The sequence below is a fragment of the Colossoma macropomum genome, unplaced genomic scaffold (genome assembly GCF_904425465.1).
Source record: "Colossoma macropomum unplaced genomic scaffold, Colossoma_macropomum, whole genome shotgun sequence".
Lineage (NCBI taxonomy): Eukaryota > Metazoa > Chordata > Actinopteri > Characiformes > Serrasalmidae > Colossoma > Colossoma macropomum.
The window spans coordinates 14,035,760-14,061,383 of NW_023494784.1; the positions used below are offsets into that span (position 1 = coordinate 14,035,760).

Below are 25,624 nucleotides of genomic sequence, written 5' to 3' on the forward strand. Positions count from 1 at the left end.
ACACATAAGCTTGCAACTTCTCATTCCTGCATAGTTTAAGGAGTGAATCGCTGTAATGTTTATGTAAATATAGATTTATAGAAATGTAAATGGCGCAAAACCTTACAGGCACATTGTGCCTTAATTCAAATTTGAGTGAACAAATGTTTTTCTACTGAGCCCATGCCCGTCAAGTTATTTAATTCAACCTATGAGCCTACTAAACATACCAACTTTGTTTCTCTACATTTATGTACAAGTAAGGTAAGTAGGTGATTTTTTTTGTGTTTAGTTAGGCTTTGCGAATCTCAGCAGGAACTGTGGATCAAATTCTTCAAAATGTTAGTGTTTGAAAGGATGTGTTTGAGAGGCAAAGTGAAACTCTGTTTCTGTTTTCTGTTACAGAAATCCTATGTCCCATTGTTATGTAGAGGATCTTCACTCCTGTGTGGGGGAGTGATGTATGTGTGAAGGGATATCTGCATGATAAGTGGTGGGTGGTACAGTTTGCTAAGGGGAGTGTGTTTTTGTGAAGGCCATATAATGTGAAGGCCCACTGCACTGCATGCTTGCACCTTTGTTGTTTTTTCAGAGCACAAGCTGTAGGAAGTCTGAAAAATGAATGTGATGCACCCTGAGGTCTTTGTAGGGAGTCAACTTACGCAATATAACTTTCAGCTGTATGGGGGACAAGTGTGTAACACGCTTATGGCAGGTAAGTTTTTTCTTACTGACCATGTAAACTTATGAGGCTTGTTTGCATGTGTTCATGGAAAAGGAGGCATAGGTCTGGGTGGTAGACTCTATAGTACAAACATGATAATTCATTCACTGTAAAATGAATTAGGCAGTGAACTATATTATCCTAGCTAGGGCTGAACCATTTGCGGAAAATCTAATTATGAGTTTTTGGTCAAATGCTATTGTTGTAATTTAAATGTGATTGTTTTCTTTAAATTAAGTTTCAGGCCTTTTTTGGGCATAAATGCCAGCACATACATTTTTTAGGCTTGAGGCTTGAATGCTGAATGTAGTGTGCTAGACTGCCAGTTCACGAGCTCTGCATTATAATATTGCATTTCTCCACTCTTAAGACATCTGTGAATAAAGTAGAATATTATTTAAATTACAATTGCAGTTATTGTTATTTGAAACTTGCACACTTTCAAATTTGCAGCCCTAGTTCTAGCTACTTTTCAGTTCTATTAAGTGCCACTTCTTACATACAGCAACCTAGTTCTATTTATTACATGAATTGCTCAGCAATTGATAATACCCAGTTAAATTGATTACTTATCTAAACTGCTGGATTGTGATTTAGGTCAGTGGTTCCCAGCCCTAAGCCAGGAGCACCCCTGCCCTGCGCATTTTGAAGTATGTCCCACTGCCACCTTCAACTCAAAAAGGGCTTGCTAATTAGCTGATTATTGCACCGGGTTTGTTAGAGCATGGAAAACTCTAAAATGTGCACAGCAGGGGTACTCCAGGAACATATTTGGAATGCAGTGCTTTTGGGATGTCGCCAAATAATTAAAAAAAGTAACCACTTAGGGTTACTGATCACAAAAAGTCAGTTTAACATTGTTTCAATGCTTCTGTGCACTGTTTAGAGTTGGTCAGAGATAACTTTGTTGTCCATGAGAGAGACCCTGGGGGATGGGCCTGCTCATGGCCTCAGTTTGTAATATTGTGTGTTCTCCAGGTTCTTGGACAGACAGAACTCCTCTCCACGATGCTGCTTTGCAGGGTCGCCTGCTCCCACTGAAGAGACTTCTCTCTCAGGTACAGAAAGGACACAGACAATTTATATAGACCAGTAAATCTTTCCTGAATGCTTTTTTTTTTTTTTAAATGAAGAATAACACTAAAGGCCAAAGTCATAGGCATGCAGTTTTTTAAATTTCAGAAATATTTCACAATTAAGTTAATTTGTCTGCAGCAGGAGTACTAATGTCGTTTAACCAAATATTTTTTTTCAAAATATTTCACCTCTTTGCAGTGACTTTATTGTTACTCTAATGAAATATATATGTAAAAGGCCTTCAAGTCTTTGCTAATAACATTCCTTACATTACTTACATTGAGCGGTTGTAAATTATTTACAAAATTCACAATATAACACGCTTGATTTAGTTAATTAGGCATTCAGGAGCATCTGAAAGTGTGAATCAGGTGAACACATTTAGAGCTGCCTTAGTGTAAGTCTTAAAAACTTAAAAAAAAAGAGTAAAGATGTGTGTTCATTATCTTCAGAAAAAAAAATATGTTATAAAGTTAGTGTTGCATCCACATGTTTGGCCTGAATTGTACATATACATGGATAGCTGACAAATTGTACATCAAGCAGCAGCATTTAAAATAGAACCAATAAGTTGTCCCTTTCCAGTCATCACTTATACAATTTTTACATGGAAGCTAAGGGTGTCACGGTACATAGAAGTCACGTTTCAGTTGACATCATGTTTCGGTACAACCCTAAAAGACAAAAAAACCCAAATGCATAAGGCTAAGTTTCTTTCCATTTATTTTGAAAAGACAATCGTGCAAATTACAGTTTGTTCCATCTTGTGATGTATAGCACCGGGATGTACCGTTACACCCATAATAAAAGTATATATAATACCAGTAACATATGCAGTCTGTAAGCCTGAGTAGTTGTCTCATGCTTGTGTTTGCACAGGGACTGCCTGTTGGTGTGGTCACACTGAATGGCGTCACTCCGTTACATGAGGCTTGTCTTGGTGGCCATTTGGCATGTGCAAAATTTCTGCTGGAACATGGAGCTGATGTATGTTGATGTACTGAACTGCCACTACACATTCTCTTTTTCTCTCAGTGTAACTCTCGTTCCTCACTATATTTTTGTAATCATAAGTATGTGTGAAACAGTTTTTATCTGCGTGTACATGCTCTCTCAGGCAAGTGCTGTGTCTGTTGATGGAGCCACACCTCTCTTTAATGCCTGCTACAGTGGAAACTCTGCCCTCCTCAGTCTCCTTTTGATGCACAGCTCTGTCCACCACCCAGCTCACCTGCTCAACTCACCTATCCATGAAGCAGCAAAGAGAAGTGAGTTTATTCATGTAAACTTTTTTGGAGTGTGTTTATTTTGTCTTTGCTCCAGCCGTATTCTTTTGATAAATTTGAGCTTTTTTTGCTCTCACTTTTTAGTTAATAAAGAAATACCTGCAAAAATCTTGTTAACATAAAACAGACATTTAAGAACACTAGATATATTTTTACTTCTTTGGTATGAAGAGATGGTTTGCCTAAATCGTAAATTGTTGGTTTTGTTTTCCAATATTTTTTAATATTCTGAAAATGCTCCCAAACTTGGGACAGTTTCAAGTGTTGCTCTGTGAATATTGTGGTGAATATTATTAGGCATTATTATTAGTACAATTTGTGTTCGTTGACTAAAAATGAAGTTTAAATCAAGTTTATGTGAAGGTGCTTGTGATTGCATTTGAGATCACACAGAGTGTGTGGAGCTGCTGCTGTCTCATGGTGTGAATGCTGATTTGGAGATGGCAGGAGTGGGGACGCCGCTGTACTGTGCGTGTGAAGCCAGGAGCACAGACTGTGTGCAGAGACTTCTCATCTTAGGTCAGTACAAACACATTATCTTGTTCAAACACAGGTGCAGGTTACAAATACAGGGAAATGAACTGCACTGCAACTTCCTCTCTGATAGGCATATTAATAATGCTGAAAAAAGTTTGTTTTTGTTTGCAAAAACCATATTTAACATTATTTATAATACATTATAAAATAACAAGAAATTCAAAAGTTGTGAGATGATTAAAACACCTTGATGCACCCCAGCTATTTCCTGTATTCCACTTGTACACCTGATTTCACAGAAAGTATTAATTAGCCTAAAACAGGTAATTACAAAGAGGCTTGTAAATGGTAATGCTAACATACTGCTAGGCATGAAATCATATTTTATTGTGTTAAAATTTGTTTTAAATGTCTTCTTAGTGTTTTTCAGAGCAAATCAACACTTACTGCCAAGATAAATAGCTTTAAACATCATTTTTCCAGATGGCTTATTTTGTATGGACAGTACTGAATATTAAATAATGTTATTAAGTGTTGTATACTGTTACTGTGTCCTTAATGGTTCAGGTGCTGATGTGCACCAGGGGTGTGGCCTTGACGCACCACTGCATGCTGCTGTCAGAGTGGGCGGAGTCAAAGAGGTAGCGCTGTTGCTGGAGCATGGGGCTGATGGGAAACGTAGGAATTCAGAAGGCAGAACACCTCTTGACCTGGCTACAGATAACAGCATCAAACATCTACTGCAGACAGCAGGCAAGAGAACACACACACATATTTTTCGGTTGTATAAAAATACACAAACACACTAATTTTCGTGTGTTCTTGCATTTTAGGTCCATGCTCCCTGTCACAGATAAGCAGGTTGTGCATTCGTCGTACTTTGGGCCAAAAAAGATTGAACAGAGCAAGAGTGCTCTATTTACCACATATCTTGCACAATTATGTTCTGTATCAGTAACACATAAACACACACACACTGCTTATGCCACAAAATACACAGAATGCATTTGTAGTTACACACATTTTTGTAAATGATTTTAAATGTGTTTGCTGACATTAAAATAAAAAATATATATTCAGCTATGATTGTTTATTGATTTTGATGAGTCCTTTAGGTTGAATATTGCATTAATTTCTGTTGGCAGTACAAATTCTTGTTTTACCAGAGGTAAACAACAGACGGCAACACAGTAACAATTAAAATGAGGGTTGATGTGTTCAGTTGAACTGTTTACATGTTTGAGATCTTTTGAGATTTTTAAACAATTTTTAAAGATCACTATAATCATAAAATATTGTGTGTTAAAGATTCTTATTCTGACGCTAGTCCAACATTACAGTGTCAGCACTGGGTGCACCGATTTCAACTGCACACTCACATTGTATAACCTGTATTGGAAAGCATTGCCAATAGAAAGGGATGGTCTGGAGCAGCTGCACATGAGCCTAAGGTCACCATGCCCAATACCAAGCATCTGCTTGATTGGTATAATGCTGCTCAGCATTGGGCTATGTGGGGCAGTGAAACAGCGGATTCTGAAGTGATGGAATACACTTTGCATGAGTGCCCTTTGTGTTCTATCATCAGTAGATGACCTTACTAATATTCCTGTCGTTGAATGCAATCATCACAACAATGTTAAACATCTAGTGTAAGGCTTTACTATAAGACTAAAGGCTGTTACTGCAACATTAAGGGGGCAAGTGTCTCTAAACATTGGACGAATGGGCATAAAGTGTAGATATTTTATTGGTGTGGGTATATCAAAATGCTCCAAATTTGTGAGCAATTGTTTCTGTATTTGCTCCATATTTGCTCATCATTTGACTGGCGACATTTTGCAGCCAGCTGCTATGTTTTTATACCTAAACTCGACTCTACATTACTGTATTGCAAGGCGATGTTGTGCTTCGCTGCACTTTATCTGTGCTAAGCGGAGACGTGAGGGGGATTCCAGCTGGCTTACGCGCGTAATGCAAGCGTATAGCCCAAACCACACCTCCATATAGTCGAGCCTCCGCCCCCGCATTGAGCCACTCGGATGGTGGAGTTCTCTCCTTAGCCCAACAGTATTGACAGTATCCAGTCAGTCACATACAGGTCTGCACTTCATTACGCGCAGCGCAGTGCTGCCTTTTGGCGTATAACGACGTAAAAGACGGTCGTCGAGGTAGGAGTTGCTTTCCTTCCTAAAAGGTCTAGGTGGTCGTTTTCTCTCAGAAATCAGGGAAACCCACACGACAGTGTCCTCGTTTGAGGAGGGAAAACGGCGACGCTGAGGAGGAGAGCAGGCGGAAAAAGCGGGAACTCTGATGGTCCTTTTCTTTTTCGTTTTTCTCTCGTATTCGAACAGCATTGGAAACATTTGAGATGATTATTAGTCGAAAGGTGTTTTAGTCTGGCATGTTGTCATACGGTTTAACGGCTTATATGAATATACTAATTTGTTCAAACTGGAAGTGGCCATAGCAGCAGCCCTCACTGATGAAACGAGGCCAAGGCTCTTAGGAATGAAACAGCCTTTTCCTGTTTTCCTGCTCTTTCCTCACCGGCACGTACGAGTAGCTTCGTCCCTATGCCAGCTGTTGGAACAGGTGCAATGCAGCAGACGACAGGGTCCTTCTTTCTTTTATTTTCTCTTCTGTTTTTCTTTGCTTTTCTTCTTTTCTGTTAAAATTGTCCTTGGTGTGAACAAAAGTTCCCAAATACCACTGTGGATACAAAGGAGCAAATGAGCCTGTTATGGCCCCATTTTCGATCTGATTTTATTGTGACCGATGAAAAGCTTTTAAAAATGAACAAGAAAACACGATTCATGTTTAAAAGTAGGATAAAATATTTGCATATATTGCACCGGTAATCCAACTGTGGATTTGGGATTAGGCTACTGAGGCTTAGTGTATTGGTGAATGGTTATGTTTCAAAGTCATTATGGTGACGTTTGATTTGGCTCCAGGGAGAGCTGTCTACAGCCATCAGAATTTGGTTTAGTATCTGATGTCTTTGTGTTAAGGTGGTATAAGGCAACCAAAAAGGCTTTTCATCTGTGGTCTAAAGACCCACACGTGAGAGATATCTGTTTCTGGCAGCAGTATGTCAAAAGTTTCACTTAGTATCTAGAAATAATCACTTAGTATCTCAGGTTTTTTGATTTTTTGATTATTCTCATAATAGTGACAATGTCAAAAAAGTTTGATGTACTGTGTTAAACAATAATGTTCTCAACAAATTGACTTTATATTCATGTTTGAGTTCTTAAATATTTTTGGGGGGATTGTATGTCATTATTAAATATTAGAGTCACTGAAAAAAGGTAAAACTTATAAAAATAGGTTATTTTGGCATAGTAAACTAGTACATAACAAGGCTGACTTCAGGAGGAATCATGTCTATTAACTATTGATGCATGTCTGTGGTTGATGCAGAAAGGTAACGCAGGTACCATGTTTTTTTCTTAGTATTTTTTATTTTTACTTATTACGGCATCAAAATAACATAATAAAGAAAACACAGGGTTCCTATTCTACATTCTCATTATTATATGTCCTAGTTGCACAACACTCTTTAACAAAAGGTGCCAAAATGGCTCCTTGCTCAGTGCCATAGAAGAATATTTTTTTGATCCCTAAACAACCTTTCAGTGGATGTCTTGTTTCTTTTTTTTATTTGGTATAGAGGCTTTTATGCTTAAAGAACCCTTTGTGGTACTTCTGTGGTACTTTTAATGTTCCCTATTCAGGAAGTATCTGAAATTCCATCTCGATTATAAGTAAATAAAAGTTGAAAGAGCATCAAAAATGTGCTCCAGTGTATATCAGTTTCCACAATAACACTGCATATACAAATTTAATATAGTTAAATTAAATGTAAATAAAGTTATCATTTGAGTTATGCTTAACTTGCTCATAGAAATAATGCATATTTTTAAGTGATATGATAGTGACATCATTTAAGCTTTAAGAGTAGCCAAGGCTTGAAAGCTGCTAAGTTCCAATCTCATTCACCAATGATAATCTGTTATCTGCTGACCTAGTCAACCTACACTATGATGGCAGAATATTGTCCAATTACATAAAATATAGGCCAGTTAATAAGAGCCTTTTACCAGTGGTACTGTCAAATTCTTCCGCTGGTTGCACTGGATAGGCATGGAAGCAAACAGCTACACAGTGGAAATGAGTATGGGTAACCTATGTTTTAGCATTGGTTACTGCTTAGTTTGTAGACCTAGTTAAACAGAATCATGTTCATTTTGCAGCACTAACTATTGCTATTTGTAGCCATGAACATTGCTCTTGATTTATGTTCAGTGTGGTGAGATTTACGACAAAGATGTTTTTCTAATTAATTTTTAGCTTTGAAAATGGGTGATAAACAACATCCTTTCATCTGTCATGTTATTGCAGAGCCCCCAGCTCTCGTGCATTGGGTGTGAGACTCATGCATTTAGGTCTCATGCTCTCACGCCACACTTGACATTTCTTTTGCATTTTTGCATCTCAAAACGACCTGCCGATGAACCTGAACGGTCATAATGTTTACTCCAGCTTTACTGACTAAAAAACAGTTTGGACCGGCAACAGCAGATTACTTGAATTCAAAAGAGGGAGAGCACACTGGTTAGTCACCGCCAGCCCATGTGCGTTTCAGATCAGTGGGCGCAGGACCAATATCCATAGCAACAGTAAACCAATGACAGACAACTTTAGAAGATGAATTATTTCTGTGGTGCACAATTGAAAAGTACTGCAGTCGTATATCTGAAGTGAAAAACCTTCACTAAACACACAATAAACAGCAACATATAGCGAGAAGTGAAGGAAAATTAAAAAGTGAATAACCAACTTGGTCAGTAAACTGAACATGATCAATAACAAAACAATTCAACAACTGATAAAAGCAAGAGCAGCATCCATGTCTAATGTTATACACAGCAGCACAATTTTATGCTGCAAAATGAACACGGTCCTGTCTTACTGACAAGAAAAACAGTTTTAGCTGAACAGCTAAAGCTAGGCTATTCTTACACATTTACACTGTGTAGCTGTGAGATTTTAAATCCGTGCCTATCGCCGGCTACCAGATGAAGAATTAGACCACTGGTTACTGATAACACACAATTTTTAATTGGTCTATATTCTATGTTAGCTGTAATTGGACTGGATTCTGCCCTCTTCAGAGTTACCACTTTAGTGGAGAGATAACAACAAATGTTACATTACTTATTCATTGCAGGAAACCACAGAAATGTGGACGAGCAAATGCCAATTCAATTCAAAGCAGTTTTGGCTTGCCTCACTATTAACTCTGTTTGTCCATGAGTATTTTCCCCACACTTTTCTAGGATGAAACAATATGGGAAAGCATTCAAAGCATAAACATCATCTCCTGTTTATGCATATTGGGGCAGTCATTGGCTGGAGGTTAGGGAGGTTAGCCCTGTGACTGGAAGGTCGCTGGTTTGATCCCCTGAGCCGACAGTACGTGACTGAAGAGGTGCAGAGGTGAAATTTCCCTGTTTTGGGACTAGTAAGGGTCACTTAATAAACTTTTGCTATGATGCGAACGTGCATGCGTGGAACGTGCTTAAACTTTCCATGTGGAAATGTAATAGGATGTAGGTGTTTACATGGCTATTATTCTTCTGTTTAGCGGATTATTTACAGGATTACCCACCTCATTCTGTCGGATAGAAATTGTAGTCTATTCCGATTTGAGGTGTATACATGGATGTATTCTGTTCTGACTGAGCTGTTAATCAGATTATTAATGGATTATCAGGCTGCATGTATACGTGACTACTGATGCTGATTCACAAACATTTTTATATCTTTCTGATGCTGATATTTTTATTTAGGCAAATGTCTGTCAGTATGATTCTGATATCATTGTGCATTTCTACTCTTTTACTCCTTTTCTTTTTGCTAAGAAAGCTGAGATGTTTAACAGAAATTTCCTAGTTGTTCCAAAAGCAGAACAATATGACGCAATATGTTTTAACTATATTGAGCAGCATCCTTTGGCCAGAACAACTTGAGTTAACCTCTAGAGCAACCAATTGACATCATCTACCCAACGTGCATTGCACATCTAAAATAATGATGACATCCATATGTCAGTTATCTTAAATAAAGCCATAGATTTTTAGAGAACATAAAATATTGTGTGTGTATTTTTACAACATATACTGAGGTCTTTCCAATTAACTTTTGGGGTAGGCTTTTTAGAAAGTATTTGAGCTTAGTAAGATCTAAACTGAACTTTCACTTAGGCTAATTCACAGCCGAGACATTTCACTAAACTCACCATGTCGGCCTGTTTGATTGTGTCAGAGAAGTTGTGATTCTAACAGGATTAAGAGCTTGAAACCATATGTTAATGTCAACAGTCTAAAACAGATGGCAGAAGTTACTTGAGGTTTGAACAGCACCTTTTAATCCATCTCTGATAAAAACTCATTAAGATTCCAATGAGACTAATCATGTCTTGCTTTGAGGTGGGTGATGACGGTGCTGCGTCAGGTGTGTGTGTTACTAACAGTATATGTGGGTGGTTTTGCACTGATTTTGTCAGACAGTAGGGGAGACTAGACATTTCAGCTACAGTACCAGTCACTGTGTTGATGGAGACATGTCACTGCTTGTTAACCCAAAAAATATAAGAGCAAATCAACTTGAGGAATGTGTTGTTGTACACCTATATGTGTGGCTATTTCCGATAGCAGAAATGCAGACACAAAAATAGTCTAATTTCATCCTTATTCATTGGATGTAAATATAGGATCCTTGTACAGAGAACAGAGTAATTAGTATTTCTTTGCGCTAAAGGATTTGTGGCTTTCATAGAGTAAAGTAAATCATATCGAAACACATGCCAACTTCCCTCAGTCAGTATGAGAAAGAGCAGAGAAAACAGCAGTGATGTGCGACAAAAGGAAATGACTACAAGAAAATAATTTACACAGTTTAAAATGTCCTTTTTCACTATGAGGCAATAATTTAGAAATTAAAAACACCTGGAGATGTTAAGAATCTGCCAGGAAGAGAACATATGTCTGTATTGACCCCATGAACAGTGACGAGGATGGTTCAGCTGGTAAAAAGAATCTCCAGGGATCACAGAAAGGGAATTGCAGACATTAGTTAGGTCTTGGGGTCTGAACATCTCACAGACTAAAATCAAATGCTACCTACATAACCACAAGTTGTTTGAGAGGGTTGCCAGAAGAAAGAGCCAACAATCTTAAGCACCTACAGTTTGCTATGAGCTTCTGATACTTTCAGTAGGACCATGGTCAGAGGACACCAAAATAGAGCTTTTGGCAACATGTACCAGAGGAGAGTTTGGTGTAGACACAAAGACAGCCATGAAGAAAAGTACCGCATCCCCACTGTTAAGTATAGTGGTGGATCTTTCATGCTGTGGGGCTGTTTTTCTTCCAAAGGCCCTGGACAGTTTATTTGGATACATGGTATCACAGACTCTATCAAGTACCAGCAGAAATAAAATCAAAACCTGACTGCCTCAACCAGGAAGTTCAAACTAGGCCATGGTTGGATCTTCCAGCAGGACATTTCAAAATCAACACAAAAGTAGTAGATCACAGAATCAAGGTTTTTTTCCAAAGTCATTCCAGTCCCTTGACCAGTACTAATCTACTAATTTACATTTTTCAGTTCTGTGGTGGTGTTTTTAAAATCCTGTTAATAGATCCTCTCTAGAGCATATTAAAAATTGATGAGCCTCATCAATAGAAGGCTTAGTGTTTGTGGTGAATGTGCATGCTGCATTAGATTAGTCTTATTATCTGCTCCGGCGGGTTCAGACTGTCAGCTTGCTGGCCTTCTTTCTGAAGGTTTCTGCACTTAACTACATTTTCCATAAATCTTTTGATGTTTGTACTATCTGTCAATGTCTTTTCCATCTGCTTTACTAGAATTCCAAGTGCTAATAAAACAAAGGTGTTAACAGTTGGTAAGTCAGGGTGCTAATTGCTCTCTCATAATTAGTGCTTCTGTCAAGTGTGTGGGCATGTGTTGTGTAACACCAGGTATGGGGATGGTGTGCGTGTGTGTGTTTGCTCAGGGCAGAGTGTACACCTACAGGTGTGTGTGTGTGTACACAAGGTGGGAGCCTGGGAGAAAGCACACCTTGTGTCACCATGGAGCTTGTTCATTGCTGCTGTGCAAGAGCAGTTGCACACAGCAAAGTTTCATTCTTTTTCCTGTCCTTACTCTCACTGCCACAGTACACAAGCCACTATGTGATCACTCAGTCACTTATTGACAGTCACTCAGCCTTAAATCTTAAATAAGACATAGTGTTTAACAAAACATGATATTTATGAAGCCTAAGACCATATTATAAGACTTGGATGCAATTTATTTGTTTATAGCCTGTATTGTTCACAATTATTATGTATAACAAAAATGTTGCCAGTGATTTTACAAGTTAATCTTTTGACAAATTACATAAGGTTGGGCATTTTGGTATGTAGATTCATGGCTATTTTCTTGGAGGTGCTAAAACTTACCTCACATGCTTACATACTTAACCTGGAAGGAGAGTAAATGCTGAACCTAGCTCTTTCACTGAACATAACATGCTCGGTTTGTGTTATCTATACTATCTTGTGATTACTGTATTATTTAGCAGTTAGTTGTTTAACCTATGATTACTACTAACAGATTATTTCTGATTTTACAGAATGGCTACAGACTTCTGCAGGTGAAAATTTGCACAGAGACAAGGACCAATTTTCAATTGACATTCAACTAGTTGCAGAAACTTCAGGATGAGTCACATGATCTAAAGGCCTTGCTAAGCCATGGAGTGACTTTGAACACTCAGTGTTTAAGTGGTGTGACCAAACATCTGAACTGTCATGGCCAAGACAACAGAGGTTCTCAACCTGTCCTTCCTCCTGGAACATGAGCGAGAGCTGATCCTCAGTGTTCTACAGAAAGACGAGAAACTCCGCAAACGAGAGGAGAAGCGAATACGGTAGCTTCATGCTTTTTTCTGCTTTATCCCCTATAAAGTGTGAATGACTGGAATATGGTCAAAAGTCCTTGGTCTAAGACAAACTGTTTTGCAATTTGGACAATTTAGCTCCATCTAACATTTTTTGCGGATTTGCATAATACGAGAAATCTAATTAGCAAACTAGTCCTAGGTTTTTCATTACTGTATTACTTAACAAAATGACTATATAGTGATATGATATAAAATGCTATATGAATACAGCATATATATATATATATATGTATGTGTATGTATGCTGTATTCCTATAGCATTTTATATCACATATATAAAAATACTTATCTCTACAGTGCTGTGGCCTAGAAAGAACCCATTTGAGCACCCCAGCTTTACAGTATCAATCCTCTACAAGAGTGTTTCTTAATCTAGCATTTGTGTAACCCAGTCAGCTTCCATATATATATATATACTTTTTTCTATGCATTTCTGAGCTGTGTATTTTGTTGTTGTTTCTTTCGTATTTACTACCCATCTGTCCATTTACCTAGTAAAAGCTTAAATAGAGTCCTTTTTTTGAAGTTGCTGGCAGGAGTGTTTGCTGCTTCCTGCTGTATCTTGCTAGTCTCTTTTTACCTTTTCAATTAGCTGCTGCATATTACTCGTAATTAATTACAACCACCGACTTTTGGAAGTCACTTCTTCTCTCATCGGATTCGCGAGACACCTGGAACAGAATTCAGCCCAGGAAACAATGTAAGTATCAGTATGGCAGACCGTGAGCTGTTGCATCCAGAAGTTAGAAAAGAGCAGGGCTCGTCAGCAGGGCTTAGACTCACTGTTAGAAGCTCCAGGTGCCCAATGGTATCCACCCATTATGGGAGGGTGCTGCTCTCATTTCCTGTAGCATAGCTTGTAGTCTCTCAGACAGCCGTCAGTGTAGGACAATCAGTTGCTGACAAACCAGGGCCAAGGCCAGGCAGCAGACAAACAGGCTGACCATCTGCTAGCTGCCTTGAGACGCCACATAGGTTCCACCCAGTTGAGACTGTTTCTGTTCCCTGAATAAAACAAAACATCAACAATCCTCGAAAAGTTTGATCTACTAATTTAATCAATATCAGACCAGTTAAACCAGTTTGTAGTGACAGCACCTTTGGTCTAAAACTAGGACTGCTTAACATAAGATCTCTTACATCTAAGGCCATCATTGTAAATGAAATTATTACTGTTCATAATTTTGATGCCCTGTACCTAACAGAAACGTGGTTCAGATCTGATGAATACATTGGTCTAAATGAAGCCACCCCCACAGGCTGTAGTTATGCGCACACCCCTCATTTAAGAGGCCAGGGTGGAGGTATAGCAACCATCTATACAAAAGCTTTAGGCATGAGCCAGAAAGTAGGATACAAATTCTCTTCTTTTGAAATTATTTTTCTTAATATAAGTAATCGAGGAACAAATAAGAATTTCTTTTCACTAGTTACAATCTATAGGCCGCCAGGGCTGTGTTCTCAGTTCTACAGGAATTTTCTGACGTTCTATTAAGTTTAATACCATTTTCAAATAAAGTAATAGTTTACAGAGATTTTAATATCCACTTTAATAAACCACAAGATCCACTAAGTAAGGCATTTGTATCTATCTTAGACTATCTTAGACTGTGGGTTTCACTCAAAATATAAGGGGCCTACTCATTATTGCAGCCACACTCTTAACTTAATTTTGACCTTTCTAATTATAACCATTGCTTCACCTGTTTTTCCCTGTTTTTGTATTTTAATAGTTTATACTAACACTGTTTCCTATCTGGTGTCGACCAGAGGAGGATGGGTTCCCCTTTTGAGTCTTGGTTCCTCCCAAGGTTCCTCTTGCTCTTAGGGAGTTTTTCCTTGCCACTGTCGCCATTGGCTTGCTCACTGGGGCTTGGACCCAGATTTTTCTGTAAAGCTGCTTAGTGACAACGCCTGTTGTAAAATGCACTATATAAATAAACTTTGACTTTGACCTTTGGTGTAAACATATTATTTTAGCCGTTCTCCCCTGGAGCACAGTGGACTATAACTTCCTCCAAAGCTGGTAACTTTATCAGAAACCTCCCACAATTATCAGCTTCTCTCTAATATCATACCAACTGCTTAGAGGATACTTTTCATTCTACTCTAGATAATGTGGCTCCATTAAAGAGAAAAAAATTAAGGCAGAAAAAGCTTGCCCCATGGTACACTGATCATACTCGAGCTTTAAAACAGACTGTCAGACAACTAGAGCGAAAATGGCACCTGACTAAACTAAAAGTATTCCAGTCTGCCTGGAAGGATAGCCTTATAGAGTATAGAAGAGCACTTACTGCAGCATGCTCAACCTATCTCTCCTCTCTCTTTGAAAATAATAAGAATAATCCTATATTATCATTTAGCACTATTTCTAAATTGACTAAGAACCAGACAATTACTGAACCCCAGATGTCATCAGCCTACAGCAGCAAGGATTTTATGAATTTCTTCAGTAATAAAATTGAAAAAATCAGGCATGAAATTCAGAACATGCAGTTAAACTTCCTTACAAAGCTAATCCAGATCTTGAGAATATTGTAACTACTGCAGAGAGGCTGGTACCTTACTTCAACAAACAGAGCTAGTTAAAATTATTTCCTCCTCAAAATCATGTACTTGCATATTAGATCCAATTCCTCAAAGAAATTTTGCCAGAAACAACCAAGACTATTCTGTCAATAATAAACACCTCTCTTAGCCTTGGCTATATTTAAACTAGCAGTATTTAGACCTCTGATTAAGAAAGCTAATCTTGATCCCTGCAAACTGTCAAATTATAGACCTATTTTGAATCTTCCCTTTATATCAAAGATCTTGAAAAAAAGCTGTGGTAAAACAACTAAGTACCTATTTGCATAGGAATCTCTTATTATTCTCTGACCAAGGAAATGTATCTTTGCTAGTTCTCCTTGATCTTAGTGCGGCATTTAATATGATAGACCACTCTATCTTACTAGTTAGACTAGAAAACCTTGTAGGAATAACAGGAATAGCCCTTTCCTGGTTCAAATCTTACCTGACTGATTGCTATCAGATTGTAAATGTAAACGGTGAATCATCTGTTCTTGCAAAAGTAAAGTATGGTGTTCTGCAAGGTTCTGTTTTAGGACCTATATTATTCACATTATATATGCTACCACTGGGTACCATTATCAGTAAACACGGCATCAATTTCCACTGCTATGCTGATGACACACAGTTATATATATCAACAAAACCAGATGATAAACTTCAACTTAATAAGATTGAGGGCTGTATGAAAGACATAAAAGACTGGATGTCGAGTAACTTCCTTGTACTGAACTGTTCTTTATGGTCCAAAAGCTGCTAGAAACGACCTGTCTAATTTAATGCTTAAACTTAATAGTTTCTCAGTTGCATCAGGTACATCTGTAAAAAACCTTGGTGTCACGATAGATCCTAATCTGTTCTTTGTTGCACATAAAATAAATATTGCTAGAATAGCTTTCCTGCATCTCCGCAATATTGCCAGATTAAGAAATGCCTCTATAGGATTCAGAAAAGCTAGTATATGCATTTATTAACTCAAGGCTTGATTACTGCAATGCACTGATGTCTGAATGTTTCAGCAAAAGTCTTAACAAGCTTCAGTTAATCCAGAACGCTGCAGCCAGGGTTTGACCATATCAGCCCAGTTTTCTCAAACTTACACTGGTTGCCAGTTAAATTTTGCATTGATCACAAAATTGTTTTACTGACATATAAAGCTCTAAACGGCCTGTCCCCTCAGTACCTAAATGAACTTCTCTCTTATCATGAACCATCATGCCTGCTTAGATCACAAGGTGCTGGCTTACTATTAGTACCGAGAATTAATTAAGTTACATCAGGGGGTAGAGCCTTCTCATACAAAGCCCCCCAGCTTTGGAATAATCTTCCAGTGAGTGTTCGTGACTCGGACACAGCCGTCTTTAAGTCTAGGCTAAAAACAAACTTGTTTAGTCAAGCCTTTGGTAATTCGTTTTTCCTGTTAGATAAAAGGTACACATCTGGGGGTTCATGGACATAGAGTATTATGGTAAACTGGAAGTGTTGGTGCTGTCATTCTGCTGCTCTCATGCATTCACTCAAGTTTGCTGACGGTGGAGCTGAGGGGCGCTGGCATCTCAGGGAGCCCTTATGTCTCTGTTACCTTTCTGGCTCTCCCTTTCAGTTAGGCTGTAATAGCTAGACCTGCTGGAGTCTCTGCTGTACTCTGTTAACACTGTAAGCTGTGATGAGTCACTCTTTATGGAACTAACTCTCTGTGTGTTTTCTTTGCCGAGTTAACTTCTGCCTTGATCGAGTGCCCACTGCTCACCAATGTTCTGGACCAGTTCAACCACCATGGAGCTTTTCGCTGTACAATCCTGGGCAAACCTCACCTGCATGAACTGACCTTTCTGATGATACTGCTGCTGCTGCACAGACTCAAACTATTTAATAATAACAATTGCTTCACCTGTTTTCCCCATCTCTGTATTTTAATATTTTATACTAATGTTGTTTGCTATCCGATGTCGACCAGAGGAGAATGGGTTCCCCTTTTGAATCTTGGTCCCTCTAAAAGTTTTTTCTTCTTGCTCTTAGGGAGTTTTTCCTTGCCACTGTCGTTTTTTCTGTAAAGCTGCTTTGTGACAACGTCTGTTGTAAAAAGCGCTATGTAAATAGACTTTGGCTTGACTTGATTAGTTATTGTCTTTACTCAGGCCCTGGTTTGCTGGTTTTGTCCTTTTTTGTTATTAAACCTGCTAGATCTGGTGCCTGCTAGAACTGGTGCTTGCCGTCTCCACAGGAAGCTGAAGAATGAGCTCCTGGAGCTGAAGCGAGGCGGCCGGCGCAGCAACCCAGAACAGCGTGAGTGTGGTGTGTGTCTACGTGCTCTGGGCCTCATAGTGCAGAGGGGCAATGTGTGCGCTGACTGCCGACGCCGTGTTTGCAGCTTCTGCACGGCTGTGTCCCCAAACAGCAGTCACATCAAGTGCACTGTCTGCGCCAAGACTGCGTGAGTCATCCCGAAATTAATTTACACATGACAGGAGTTTTGGCCCAGAGTTACTTAAAGGCAATTATAGATCACTTAAGATCTGTTATTCTACCAATTGCGGTTTTCCCTCTTCAGCTGCTGACCAGTAAGTTTGAAAAATTCCTTTTACATATTTTGCAGTTGGCTTTCATACAGCCTCAGGATAAGACAATTCTTCATAGTTGGGGGAAAGAGCTAGCTGATCAAATCTGTTTACCCAACATATACCCTCAATTGGTAGAAACATTAACAGAGAAAAGCTATGCCATCCTTCCTACCCAGTAAAAATACAGCCAGTAGTGCTTTCATGGACTCCTGGACTCCTAGACCATAATATGATGAAGATTATCACAATATGATTAACTTATTACCATCCTGAAACTTAAATCTGTTTGTTCTGTCATTCAGAAGTTCAACTTTGATTGATTGATTTTTTTTTATTATTTCTTATTTTTTTTTAGAGAGCTAAAGGTGGTCACAGGGGAGTGGTTTCTAGAGGAACGAGCCAAACGCTTTGAGTGCATGACTGCTTCAAGCAGCGACATGATAAAACAGTCCATCCTGAACAGTCCACCGGGTGAGTCACAGATGACCCACTATTTGAATTTGTGTCACGTTTTTTTTTTCAGAAAACCTTTTTTGTTGGCTTTGTTGCATTTTATAAATGCCTATTCAATAATAATGTAAATGTAACTGATAAAAAAATGTTAGATTTGACTTTAATCATGCTTATGTCTGTTTTTGTTTGGAGATGGAAGTTCTGCCCAGAGGAAGTTTTCCCCATCAGGTCTGGACGGGACTGCCATGCTCCAGTCTGAGCGGTCAGCCACACCCCAGTCTGAGAAGAGCATGGGGTGGAGCATAGGCAAGAAGAAAGTGTAAGGTTATGCATAGCCTACATTAATGGGACAGTTGGAGCAGTATGTAAAATGTTAATAAGAAAAAGCAGTGATCAGTGAATTCTGTTTGACATTTGTTTAACAGAAAACAGCACAAACACAATATTTGATGTTTTGTTGTCACGTTGAGATAAGCATGGACGTCCCTAAATAAGATATTGACTAGAAGACAGCAAAAATGTGGCTCTAAAATGTGTATATTTTCAGAGTTAATAGTGCCGCGGGCAATATTACACCCCTATCATCAATAATATACCATATGCATTCGGTTGTGGCTTGTGGCCTTGCCCTTTATGATCAGAGATTTATCTGGATTTCCTGCATGTTTTATTGTGCATCGTAGAGAGTGAAATATTTAAAATACTAAAAAATGGCAAGCCTCAACCCATCTTTGCTCATAATGGACTAAGCCTTTCCTAGATGCTTCTTTTATATCCAAGCATGATTGAATCACCTGTTGGAAGATGTTTTTGAACATTTCACCATATTCCTTGTCTTAAATCGCCTGTGTCCCAGTGTATGTACCTTTAAAAAACAAAGAAGTTAGTAAGATGAATCATCAAATACCTGTATCTTGTCTGCAGGTCAAAGTGAATTTGGAAATCATTGTTTTCTGTTTTATATGCATGTCACAAACTGTCCCAGTGTTTTTGGAATTGAGGTTTGTAATAATAAAAAAGAAGGGAAAAAGTTTAATTGAAACTCATGAAGGGGGTCATACCTGATCAGTACAGCACAAAGAAACACAAAGATCAAGACTGGGTAACACAAGTCCACACTACTTGCATGTGTTTAAGTATTACAAAGTGTAGATGATCTAATGTCTGTGTGTCTTAGGACAAACACACTAGCTGTAGAGTCGTCAGGGCTACCAACCACACCTAACAACATGCGCTTCCAACCAGGCCGATCACCAACACAGGCTGAAGGGAGGAAAAGGGTAAGTGTGTGTCTGTTACAGCCCAGTAGACACACATATTATGGTTCATATAGCTCACAAGCATTTACAATGTTTATGTATGCATGTTTGTCTGTCTATGTAGAACCATGAGCACTCAAAAAACTGCATGATTAAAGGGTTCTTTATATCATGTAAGGGTTCTTCGGATTGATGGGAAATGTGCAGGAATGCACAGGCATGCAGGAACAGTTCTATATAGAACCTTTTTGAAAAAGGGTTCTATATTGCACCCAAAAAGATTTTTCTATTGTTACAAGCTTGACACTGTAACAATAGATAACCCTTTTGAGTGCTGTATAGAACTATTTTCAAAAAGGTGCTATGTAGAACCATCTACAGCACATTCTCAATCAGTCTAAAGAACCATTTCATGATGCAAAGAACCATTTAATCATGCAAAGGGTTCTTTGAGGGTTTACCATTCTATATAGAACCATATTTTTATAACTAAAGAACCCTTGAAGCACAATCTTTTGAAAGAGTGTCATATCACTCCCATTTTGATAGAACTGCACTGGCTACCTGTATCTTTCAAGATAGATTTTAAAGTTCTGCTACTAGTTTTTAAGGTTCTAAATGACCTAGCACCCGCTTACATCCCAGAACGTCTGTTTATGTTCCAGCACACGATCCCAGATCTGCAGATACTGGCTTTCTGCAAAAACCTACTAAAAAACGTGGTGAAGCCTCTTCTAGTTGTTAGGCTTCTAAACTGTTGAACTTAATTTCACCTTTTATTAGACGGTCAAGCTCTGGAATAAGTATAAGTATAATCTATAGGTATATAATATATATGTATGTGCGTGCATGTGTGTGCGCATGTTTTTGTGTGTGTGAGAGAAGCCTGATGGGGCTGAGAGTGTCTCCAGTCATTTTAGTAGTGACAGTGTTCCAGATAAGATCTACGGTGGGCGGAACCAAATAGATTCAGTTACACCCTCTATCGCCGTGTCCAGAGCCTCACTCTCATCAGGTATAGCAACACCATGACACTCTTGATACTCTCTGTTCTAGTGAAGCTGGTGACAGTGTTCAATATTACACACACATACATCATAGTTTTCTTCCAAGTTCTGTGTTTGAGGAGAAAGCTTAATCCATCATCCAGACTTTGCTCTATCCTATGGACTGCTTTTTCACTAAGACTACAGACTATTTTACAGACTGTTTCTCTGTGACAAAGTTCCTAATTAAAGCAGATTGTGTGGATTTGGCTGTCCCTATTCCTGAACAGTTGGCTATATGCAGTAATACTCAGCATTTTTATAAAAAGAGGCAGAAGGAATTTGATCAACATTAATGTATTTACACATATTTGGCTGTCACAGTTGCTTAATTAAAATCAGTCAATGCTTAGTGATTACTTTGCAATTTGAATGATAAACAGGGTTTCGGCAGGTCATTATAAAGCTGTGTAGACAAAAGTATTGGGACATACCTCTTAATTATTGAGTTGAGTGTTTCAGCCATACCCATTGATTAATCATTCCAGAGCAGTGAAAATGCATTCTATGGAATGATGAATCATGCTTCTTTATCTGGCAGTCTGATGGATGAGTCTGGGTTTGGCAAATGCCAGGAGAACATTACCTGCCTGACTGCATTGTGCCAAGTGTAAAGTTTGGTGGAGGAGGGATAATGCTATGGGGTTGTTTTTCAGTGGTTGGCCTAGGCCCCTTAGTTCAAGTGAAGGGACATCTTAATACTTCACATACCAGTGCACAAAGAAAGGTCCATTAAGGCATGGAGTTTGGTGTGGAAGAACTTGACAGGCTCGCACAGAGCCCTGATCTCAATCCCACTGAACACCTTTGAGATGAACTAGAACGGAGATTGCGAGCCAGGCCCTCTCGTCCAACATCAGTGTCTGACCTCACAAATGCTCGTCTGGATGAAAGGAATAAAAATTTCCACAGACACACTCCAAAATCTTGTCTTCCCAGAGGAGGGGAAGTTGTTATAACTGCAAAGTGGGGACCAACTCCATATTATTGTCTAAAGTGTAGGTATCCCAATACTTTTGTCCATATAGTGTATATAAAGAAAGCCATTGAAAATTTTTCATATAAATAATATTAAATGGCAAAATAGGCATACAAATATGTGTGTCCTTCAGGCTTTGTTTCTCTCTGTTAGAGAGATCAGTGGGAGAGTTCATCATTGAGCATTATAGGTATCAGCAATTTCAATTGTTGCTTTTTTAAATTATTTTTAATGCCAAAATTTTGGCACATTTTTGGTGAAATATACAGTACCATCCACAAATATTGGCAGCCCTGGTAAACATGAGCAAAACCTGATCCAAGAACATTCCTCCATACAGAATCTCTCCAGATCCTTCAGATTCCGAGGTCCACACTTTGGACTTTCCTTGTCAGCTTATCCCACAGGTTTTCTATGGGGTTTAGGTCAGGAGACTGGGGTGGCCATGGCAAAACCTAAATTATGTGGTCATGGAACCATTTTGTCTTAATTTTGAGGCATGCTTTGGATCATTGTCCTGCTGGAAGATGTAAGCTATGGCCCAGTTTAAGCTTCTGCTGGTATTTGATGGAGTCTGTGCTGTGATACCAGGTATCCTGATAAATTGTCCAGGGCCTTTGGAAGAAAAACAGCCCCACAGTATCACAGATCCACCACATTTCACACTGGGGATAAGGTACTTTTCTGCTTGGCTATATTTGTGTCCAAGCCAAACTTACCTCAGATGTTTAATGCCAAAAATCTTATGTGACCATAGAACACAGTCCGACTGAAAGTTTCAGTAACGTTTCGCAAACTGTAGGAGCTGAGTTTGAGTTTGTTGGTTCCTGACAGCAGATGTTTTTTTCTGGCAACTCCTCCAAACAACTTTTGGTCATATAGGTGGTGTTTTATTGTGGTTTGGGAGACGATCTGACCTCAAGACCGAATTAATTTCTGCAATTTCCCATCTGTGAACCTTTATAGATTCTTTGTCCACTCGAACCAATCTCCTCACTGTACATAGGGTCAGTATAGACATACATCCTCTTGCCAACAGACACTTAACAACTCCAGTTGTTTTAAACTTTCTAATTATTTACCTGATAATGAACATTGGCATTTTAAATTGTTTAATTATTTTTTGTAGCTATTCCTGATTTGTGCAGCTCAAAAACCTTTTGTTGCACATCACTGCTGCATTCTCTGGTCTTTGTTGTGATGGATGACTAACAGAATTTGGCCTGTGTTTCATCTCCTATACAATCCCTAGTGAAATAGGAAGTCATGGCTGACCATTTGAGTGTTTCCAATTGCTCAAGTGAACTTAAAAACATAAAATATGAATGGGAATATACTTCAGTTAGATTTCACTCTTAAGAATTTCTAGGGGTGCCAACAATTGTGGCATGCATAGATTGAAGAAGAATGTTTATCATTATATCTTAAATAAAGGTGAATGATAGATCACCTTTGAATGAAAGATCAAAGGAAAAGCTCATGATTACCAGGAATGTCAATATTTGTGGGGGCCACTGTATAATGCTGATTTTTGCCAGTCATTTCATGAACTTGGCAATATATCAATATATAGCAGTGTTTACTGAGGAAATCTTTATGTTGTACATAACCTGAGGCACATATTTTATGCCCATTTTTCCATTTGGTGTTATAAGTACAAAATATTTTCAGAGGCTGTATTTTTAATAAAATAAAAATAAAAATGCAGAATGTACAGCAAGAATATATTCAGTTATACCATAACAAACTGCAAAAAGTTAGTATTTTAATGTGCAATTCCTAAAAACATGGAAAAAAATCAATGTAAACATTTTTGCCTAACATCTGTGTAACTGCATTATCTACAAAATGAATTCCAAAAAAGTTGGGATAGTAGGTAAAATGCAAATAAAAACAAAAAGCAAGTTGTGTAAATCTACTTTGACCTGTCGATATGATATGCAATGCTTTATCTTATTGTTAGAATTGTAAATATATGTTCATTCTGAAGTTGATGCTGGCAATAAGTTCCAAAAAAGAGTTGGGACGGGGCAATTTAAGACTAGGAATCTTATGAAAAAAACTTCCTAGACAGGTGATGCAATTATGCTTAAATATAAAATGAGCATTCAGGAAAGTATAACATATAGAATGCATTTAAAAAAAACAATGAAGTATATTCTAACAAGAACAAAATAATCAAATTGTAATTGTAATTATGATAGACAGATTACTATTAAAATCTCTGTCTCTCTCTCTCTCTCTCTCTCTCTCTCTCTCTCTCTCTCTCTCTCTCTCTCATTCCCTCACTCTCTCTCGGCTGAAGATCGCAGTCGCTCTGAGGTTGACCTCAGTAATCCAGGAGAAGAGTTTGCAAATGACTCTCTGCAAAGTCGCTGCCGCTCGGTTCCAGGTCTCAATGACGCAGTATGTTGTCTTCTTATTATAGATGTACTTTGACTACACACATCTGTCTGAGCTGACAAAACAGCATTTTTATCTAACTAGTAGGCCCTGATTTCTTGTAAGTGAGGGCTTGCAGACAGAATAATGTAACTGCTTGATAATCAGATCAGTGAGTAATAGCTAATGAGGCCCTCGCTAAATGTAAGGCTGATATTTGTGTTGTAGGACTCAGATGAGGACATTGATGCCCTGCTGTCTGCCCATTACAAAACCAACCGCAGTGTCAGCAGTGCTCAGTCTGTGGTACTACCCCTTACACAAACATAAAAACACACATATATACACATACCTCTAACAATATAGGTTTAGCAGTGAGTCATTGCTATCTGAAAAGCTGTATGTAGACTGTATGTATTTCTGTATGTATGCTTACATTATGTATGCATTATGTGTGTCTGCAACTTTATATATGTTCCATCCTGGCAGATACACACACATACAAGCACATTTTCTTAAATAGACATGGACACACACAGAGACAGAGCTGTAATACACAGAAAAGCACAGATGAACACTCACATATACACATACACACAAAAAACAGCATAAGAATGTAAAGCAAAAAAGAAAGTTAATTTGAAATTAAGAAAAAAGTGCATTTGGGCTTCTTGTAGTGTGCTCAGTCCCTAAATGCTAAATGAGTCATTTTGCTGCTGGGAGTGCACTGTATTGAGTGTTGAAGGCAGGAAATAAAGTAGACAGGCTGTCTACACTTACAGAGAAAATCTACATACACTTACATATAAAGCTAGCTCAGTACCTGCTCGTTGAAAAAAGAAAAATTCAAAATATATTAGCTTATTTTCTGCTGCTGCAGGCTTTTTTTGCACTCTTGCTCTTTTTGTCTCCCTTCCTTCACTCTTTCTGTTTTCAATTTGTCACTTCTCCATTTCTTTCACTTTGCTCCTTCCCCTTTCAGTCTTCCACTTCAGGCTCAGTGCGAAAGTGGGGCTACCTTAATGTACCCGACTCAGATGCAGAGACTGTGAGTGCTCTCTGTGTGTGTCTACGTTAGCTTGCTGTGTATTCCTCCCATCTATATCTGTCTGTAACACACACACAAACACTGTCTACATATTCATTCTAATACACATTCACCAATCAGAATTTTGGAATCACTGTTTAAAAGTTTGGAATCATTGGTTTCAATAAAATAAAATCAATTTGTTTTCAGATAGATGTACAAAAATATGTACAAAAGTGTTCTGTTATTGGCAGGTTACAAATGTTAATTAGGAGCTGTAAAAAACATAATGTGTCCAGAATGAAGAACAGAACTGTTTCTAAAGTGACTAAGAAAGTTGGGTAACACTATACTGTGCAGTGTTCATGGCTACATGATACTTCATGACAACTGACATAGACCCACATAGACATTTATAAGCAGTTATTCCAATAGATGTCATTTGTCAAGTGAAGCTTATTTCTAAAGCGTTTTCTACAATAGGTGTTGTCACAAAGCAGCTTTACAGACAATCCAGGTCCAAGCCCTGATGAGCAAGCAGAAGGCAACAGTGTCAAGAAAAATCTCCCTAAGAGCAAGTGGAAGAAACCTTGAGAACAGACTCAAAAGAAGAACCCAACCCAACCTAGAATAGGATTTTATAGTTACTATACAATAATGAATATAGAGTAAAAAAAAAGCTAAAAACAAAAAAAAGCTTGTTTCTGGACAAAAGTATGTCGATTAACCCATAATAACCGATGACTACTGTTAGTCGCCTATC

The 25,624-nt window shown here is 38.3% G+C and overlaps 2 protein-coding genes across 6 annotated transcripts in view; both read left to right on the top strand.

Annotated features, from left to right (window-relative positions):
- Positions 1-501: 501 nt before the first annotated feature.
- On the top strand, positions 502-4,588 carry asb11 (ankyrin repeat and SOCS box containing 11). The gene is made up of 7 exons (XM_036573340.1): positions 502-694; positions 1,682-1,761; positions 2,660-2,767; positions 2,898-3,048; positions 3,451-3,585; positions 4,111-4,296; positions 4,377-4,588. Exons 1-7 carry the CDS (start codon positions 598-600, stop codon positions 4,499-4,501), a joined length of 882 nt encoding a protein of 293 aa, XP_036429233.1. The 5' UTR covers positions 502-597; the 3' UTR covers positions 4,502-4,588.
- A 984-nt stretch (positions 4,589-5,572) lies between these two features.
- Positions 5,573-25,624, top strand: part of sytl5 (synaptotagmin-like 5) — a 28,184-nt gene continuing 8,132 nt past the window's right edge. For 3 of the 5 annotated variants that reach the window (XM_036568585.1, XM_036568756.1, XM_036568835.1), the window contains exons 1-10: positions 5,573-5,714; positions 12,251-12,547; positions 17,379-17,588; positions 18,071-18,186; positions 18,361-18,487; positions 19,346-19,448; positions 20,313-20,442; positions 23,758-23,858; positions 24,063-24,140; positions 24,817-24,882. In XM_036568585.1, the coding sequence (XP_036424478.1) occupies positions 12,429-12,547; positions 17,379-17,588; positions 18,071-18,186; positions 18,361-18,487; positions 19,346-19,448; positions 20,313-20,442; positions 23,758-23,858; positions 24,063-24,140; positions 24,817-24,882 (1,050 nt within the window). In that variant the 5' untranslated portion in view covers positions 5,573-5,714; positions 12,251-12,428. Of the gene's footprint in view, positions 5,715-12,250; positions 12,548-17,338; positions 17,589-18,070; positions 18,187-18,360; positions 18,488-19,345; positions 19,449-20,312; positions 20,443-23,757; positions 23,859-24,062; positions 24,141-24,816; positions 24,883-25,624 lie in introns of those variants that run through there. The other 2 variants (XM_036568675.1, XM_036568918.1) reach the window with 2 other exon arrangements.

What these genes read in the sequence shown, in the direction of transcription:
- asb11 (XM_036573340.1), top strand. Translation starts at nt 598, where the DNA reads ATGAATGTGATGCACCCTGAGGTCTTTGTAGGGAGTCAACTTACGCAA. An exon ending in GTGTAACACGCTTATGGCAG is followed by an intron (nt 695 to 1,681) that starts GTAAGTTTTTTC and finishes TGTGTTCTCCAG; the next exon opens with GTTCTTGGACAGACAGAACT. An exon ending in ACATCTACTGCAGACAGCAG is followed by an intron (nt 4,297 to 4,376) that starts GCAAGAGAACAC and finishes CTTGCATTTTAG; the next exon opens with GTCCATGCTCCCTGTCACAG.